This window comes from Tinamus guttatus, unplaced genomic scaffold (assembly GCF_059628265.1).
Source record: "Tinamus guttatus ecotype Peru unplaced genomic scaffold, ASM5962826v1 Tinamus_guttatus_pri_ptg001085l, whole genome shotgun sequence".
Classification (NCBI taxonomy): domain Eukaryota; kingdom Metazoa; phylum Chordata; class Aves; order Tinamiformes; family Tinamidae; genus Tinamus; species Tinamus guttatus.
Window position 1 is genome coordinate 1 of NW_028289619.1, and position 6,251 is coordinate 6,251.

The 6,251-nt window shown below is 60.4% G+C and overlaps 1 protein-coding gene across 1 annotated transcript; it reads right to left on the reverse strand.

Moving 5' to 3' along the window:
• Positions 1–151: 151 nt before the first annotated feature.
• LOC148590829 (serine/threonine-protein phosphatase 1 regulatory subunit 10-like) lies at positions 152–4,492 on the reverse strand (the record flags this gene model as incomplete). The annotated part of the gene is made up of 4 exons (XM_088538420.1): positions 4,435–4,492; positions 3,365–3,474; positions 3,196–3,282; positions 152–287 (listed from the first exon to the last, which is right to left on the reverse strand). Coding segments are annotated over exons 2-4 (330 nt in total), but the record flags the coding sequence as incomplete, so codon positions are not given.
• Positions 4,493–6,251: the final 1,759 nt, after the last annotated feature.

Sequence of the window (6,251 nt, forward strand, 5' to 3'; positions counted from 1 at the left end):
GAGGAGAGAGGAGGGGGGAGGAGGAAGAGGAGGGGGGAGGAGGAAGAGGAGGGGGGAGGAGGAAGAGGAGGGGGGAGGAGGAAGAGGAGGGGGGGAGGAGGAAGGAGAAGGAGAGGAGGAGGAAGAGGAGGGGGGAGGAGGAAGGCCCCACCTGCTTGAGGTGCTCCACGGTGAGCGGCAGGTGCTGCAGCGTCAGCAGCAGCTGCTGCAGGAAGGGGACGTTGTTGGCGGCCTTGGAGCTGGTGAGCCACGTGTTGAGCAGGCGGTACCCCCCGACGCGGATGAACCTGCGGCAACAGGCGGACGGGGTGGAACAGCGCGACCAGCCGGGGGGAGCAACCGGAGCGGGGCGGGAACGCGGGGACCGGGGGAAAAAACACCCAGCCGGGAGGGAAAACACCCCGACGGGAGCGGAAAACACCCCGACGGGAGCGGAAAACACCCCAAACGGGGTGAGGGGGAGAAACACCACAACCGCGTGGAAAAGACCCCAAATAGGTGAAAAACACCCCGACGGGAGCGGAAAACACCCCGACGGGAGCGGAAAACACCCCGAACGGGGTGAGGGGGAGAAACACCACAACCGCGTGGAAAAGACCCCAAATAGGTGAAAAACACCCCGACGGGAGCGGAAAACACCCCGACGGGAGCGGAAAACACCCCGACGGGAGCGGAAAACACCCCAAACGGGGTGAGGGGGAGAAACACCACAACCGCGTGGAAAAGACCCCAAATAGGTGAAAAACACCCAAAATCGGTCTGGAAAACACCGTAACTGAGTAAAAAATATCACAACAGAAATGGAAAACACCACAACTAAGTGAAAAACACCCCAAACAGGGTCGGGGGAAACACCACAACCACATGGAAAAGACCCCAAATAGGTGGAAAAAACACCCAAATGCGGATGGAAAACACCACAACTGGGTGAAAAAACACACGAATGGGGATAGGAAACAGCCCAGCCACATAGAAAACACCTGAAATAGGTGAAATACACCCAAAGGGGGTGTAGAACACCACAATCGAGGGTGAAAAATGCTGAAAACGGGAGGAGAATCCATTGAGAACAGGGTATAAGACACCAAAACCAAGTGAAAACCACTAGAACTGGGTGAAAAACACTGAAAATGGGATGTAAAACACTGAAACAGGAAGAAAGCCACCGGAACGGGGCAAAAAACCCCAGAAATGGGGTGAAGAGTTGCCCTATACAGGCTAAAACCCACCGAAACGGGGTAAAACCGCTGGCCCAAACTGGGTAGGTACAGCCAGAAACCGGCTGACAAGAATTGGGTTTTTTTAGCCCAAAAAAGGTTGAAATGGTTAAAAAGCACCTAGGGGGACCTCTGGGTTTGGGGGGATTTGGGGCATTTTGGCGATTCCCACGCGCCGGTTATTAAAATTGTTTAGTAATTCCCCGCTCCAGTTCCGTTTCCATGGAAAACCGCCCGGGATGGAGCGGGATGCTCCGGGATGCGGAGGCGCCCGGGCTCCGTCTGGGAAGCCAGCGGATCCCGGGGGATCCTGGGAATCTCATTGGATCTCTGTGTGTCCTGGGAGATCCCAGCGGATCCTATGTGACCCGGCAGATCCCGCTGCATCCCCCCTGCCCCAGCAGATCCCAGTGGATCCTATGTGTCCTGATGGATCCCAGCACATCCCAACGGATCCTATGTGTCCTGATGGATCCCAGCAGATCCCAGCGGATCCTATGTGTCCTGACGGATCCCAGCACATCCCAGTGAATCCTGTGTGTCCTGATGCATCCCAGAAGATCCCTGCGGATCCTACGTGTCCTGACGGATCCCAGCACATCCCAACGGATCCTATGTGTCCTGATGGATCCCAGCAGATCCCAGTGGATCCTATGCGTCCTGGCAGATCCAAGTGGATCCCAGGCACCCTGCCGGATCCCAGGAGATCCAATGTGTCCAGGTAGATCCCAGCGGATCCTATGAGTCCTGGTGGATCCCAGCAGATCCCACGTGCCTGGGCACATCCCAGTGGATCCTATGTCTCCTGGTGGATCCCAGCAGATCCTACATGCCCAGGCACATCTCAGTGGATCCTATGTGTCCTGGTGGATCCCAGTGGATCCTATGTGTCCATGCGGATCCCAGCGGATCCAATGCATCCACACGGATCCAGTACATCCCAACGGATCGCATGTGTCCTGGTGGATCCCAGTGGATCCCAGCAGATCCAATGCATCCACGTGGATCCAGTATATCCCAGCAGATCCCATGTGTCCTGCTGGATCCCAGTGGATCCCATGTGTCTGTGTGGATCCCATGTGTCTGCGTGGATCCCAACAGATCCAATGAATCCACGCGGATCCCAGCACATCCACATGGATCCCATGTGTCCTGGTGGATCCCAGCGGATCCCATGTGTCTGCATGGATCCCAGCGGATCCCAGTACATCCCAGTGGATCCTATGTGTCCACGCGCATCCCAGTACAACCCAGTGGATCCCGTGTGTCCTGGTGGATCCCAGTGGATCCCATGTGTCTGCATGGATCCCAGCAGATCCAATGCATCCACGCAGATCCCAGCACATCCACATGGATCCCATATGTCCTGGTGGATCCCAGCAGATCCTATGTGTCTGTGTGGATCCCAGCGGATCCAACGCATCCACGCCGATCCCAGTACATCCCAGCGGATCCCATGTGTCCTGGTGGATCCCAGTGGATCCTATGTGTCCGCGCGGATCCCAGCGGATCCAATGCACCCACATGGCTCCCAGTACAACCACACGGATCCCAGGTGTCCTGGTGGATCCCAGTGGATCCTATGTGTCTGTGTGGATCCCATGTGTCTGCGTGGATCCCAGCAGATCCAATGCATCCGCGCGGATCCCAGCACATCCACATGGATCCCATGTGTCCTGGTGGATCCCAGCAGATCCTATGCGTCTCTGTGGATCCCAGCAGATCCCAGTACATCCCAGCGGATCCTATGTGTCCACGCACATCCCAGCAGATCCAAAGCATCCGCGCAGATCCCAGTACATCCCAGTAGATCCCATGTGTCCTGCTGGATCCCAGCGGATCCAATGCACCCGGGCAGCTTCCAGCACATCCCAGGGGATCCCACGCGTCACAGCGGATCCCAGCGGATCCCAGAACACCCCGACAGATCCCAGCGCATCCCGACAGATCCCAGCGCATCCCGACAGATCCCGCTTACTTGGCCAGCACGTCCTGGGCCCGCGTCTGCAGCAGGATGTTCAGGTAGATGCAGCGACTCACCAGCTTCTGCGAGTCCTTCATGAGGCTGGGGGCGACAGGGGGCGTCACCGGGGCGCGGGTGACGCGCGGGTGACGCGGGGTGACGCGCGGTGACGGGTGACACTCACTTGAAGATCTTGGTGATGCCGTCGGCCGTGCGCACGTCGCCGTCGCGGCCCAGGAGGCACTCGAGGCCCTTCAGCAGCTCCTTGGGGTCGATGGGGCCCGAGCCCATGGCCTGGGGGGGGGGGGACACAAAATGGGGGGGGGACAAATTAAAACGGTGACAATGGGGACACAGGGGACCCCGTCCCCAACCCCCCCTTGGGTGGGCACGGGGGGAAAAGGGGGGCTGAAACCTCCTATGGGGGGGCCTTAACCCCCCAATAACGGGGGGGCCTTAAACCCCCCCCCATAGGGGACCTTAACCCCCCCCAATGGAGGGTCTTAACCCCCCCAATAAGAGGGGGGTCCTTAAAACACCCCCCATGGGGGGGTCATTAAACACCCCCCCATGGGGGGGTCATTAAACACCCTCCCATGGGGGTGTCACAGGCGGCGCCTTCCCGCCCCGGATCCCATGGGATCGACCCCCCCCCTTCCCAAAACAGCCCCTTGTCCCCCCCCCATGTGTCACATCCCCCCCCCCGTGTGTGTCCCTTGTCCCCAAGTCCCCGGGGGGGGGACACGGGGGGGCCCCGCGCGAAGCCAACGACGCCGACAGCCGGTTCAGCTCCACTTTATTCAACCGCGCCGGGGACAACAACACCCGGATCCCGGGAATGGCCCTGGATGGATCCCGATCCCCCCCCTTCCCAAAGGGAATCCGGGGAGGAAAAGCCGCTTTGGGGGATTTTGTGCGGGAACGGCGGGCGGGTCAGGGGGTAATTAAGAGCCGGGTAATCAAGAGCCGGGGCCTAACGAGGATCCGCGCGGGTTTTCCGGGCTCGGGAGATGCCCCCGATTCCCGGGAATGCGGCCTAGGCCGGAGCGGAGCCGCTTTTGGGGCCAAAAAGGGGCAAAACGGCCAAGCAGGCGGCTCCGGACGGCGCCAAGCCCCCAATTCCTGTGAATTCCACCCAAACGGGGGGCGAACGAGGAACAGGCGGCCGCTCCCGGAGGGGCGGCGGGAAAGGCTACAGGCGGCGGCGCCTGTGCGGGCCCGGGGGGGTCGTTTGGGAATATGGGGGGTAAAAACCTGCGTCCGGGCGCGGGGCCGGCCGGAGCGACGGGAGCGGCGGCCTCTGCAAAGACACAAGAGCAGGTTAGAGCGGCCCAAAACGCCCGCGTTTCACCCCAAAACGGGGGCTCCGCCCCCCCGGAGGGCCCTGGCGTCCGGGAGGCCGCCCCCTCCCCACCAAAACTGCAGGTTTTTGGGAGCAAAGGGGAATTTTGGGGCCGTTCGGAGTGGTTTCGCCAAGGGGACCACCGACAACACCCGAACTACCACCGGCCACCATGAGGGCCGGGTGGGCCCCGGGGGGCAACACCGTAACCCTGGAGGGCAACACCCCCCGCACGGGGGTACTTCACATTTGTCAACCCAAACCCGCACGGTTGGGGGAAGAACGGCGCTCCCCCGTCCCCATTTTCCACGTTTTTTGCCCCAAAAGAGGCCAGGCCGACCCCGCGCGCCGGCTGTTCCTACCCCCGTTCGGCCTTTTCACCGTTTCCCCCCCAAATTCGCACACGTTTTTCGGCTCCCCGCGCGGCCCAAATTGGGGTGAAATCAGGAAAAACGGGGCCTTGGCGGGAGCCGCTTGGCAGATTTGGGGCTAAAAAGGAGAAATTTCGGTGCCCCCCCCCCCCCACCAGGCCCTGCCAGGTTGCTTTTTTGGGGAGAAAAGCAGGAATTTTGCTAATTAGCCACCGAGCCGCTCGACCTGTAACTGAAGCACCCGGGGGGGTCCCGGGATCCGAACGGATCCATTGGAAAACGTTGGAAAAGGCGCAAAGGAGCCGGAACGGCGCAGGGAAAACGGTCAAGAGAGCCAAGTCCCGCCAGCGTTTGGGGCCAAAAAGGGCCATTTTGGGGTCGCGCTTACCCACCCGCCCCCCCCCCACCGAAGGCACCGGTTTGGGGTGGAAAAGGGGGGTTTTGGGTCCGCCTGTCACGAAAAATCACAGGTTACGGCAAGCGCCCGCGGGGGGGGGGAAGCGAATTGGGGGGGAAAAGGGGTAAAACGGCCCCCTTTTTGGGGGGGAAAAGGGCAAATCGGCGCAAGCTACAGGCGGCCGGAGGCCGCGGCGGTGGGAGGGGTTTTGCCGGCGGCTGTTGCATCAGTCGGCGCGCGGGGACGAGGAGGAGGAAGGGCCCTGGGCGCCATTTTAAGCAGCAAAAAGAAGGATTCGGGATTTTGGGAAAAGGGGGGGGGGGGTCTGGAGCGGCGCAGGGGAAAACGCAGCGATTAGGGGAAAAGCACCCAAAAAAAGGGGAAAAGCACCCAAAAAAAGGGGAAAAGCACCCAAAAAAGGCCCCGACGGCGGGAGCGGAGGATTCCCGGGAATCTCCCCCCTCCGGCCCCGTTTTCCCGTTTTCCCCCCGCGAATTCCAACCCCCCCCCCCCCCCGGAACGCGAAGGAGGGGGGGAGCAACCTGCGAAAACAAAGGAAAACCGTAAAAAAAAAAACCATGGAAAAACTCCCGGAAAAGGCGACACCCGGACAAAGAGCCGCGCCGCCATCTTGGGGCGCCTGTCGCTGCCCTGCTCCTTTTTTTCGTTTTTTCAACCCCTTTTGGGGGTTTTGGGGTTAAAAACAGGGATTTTTAGCGCCCTGCCCCTGCCTGCCTGGGGGTCTTTATTACTCGGCCGCTCCCGCGGGTCCAAACGGCTGAAAATGCCCCTTTTTGCCCTTTTTTCCCCCCGTTTTCCCCCCCCCGCGAACATACGCACCCGCTTTGGCTTAAGTGGCGCCCGGGGGGGTCCAAAAAGGGGGAAAAAACGGAAAAAAATCGTCAAAAACAGCAATTTTACCAGCGTTACTCAACCTCGCCAGGAGCTGCACGCGGATTTA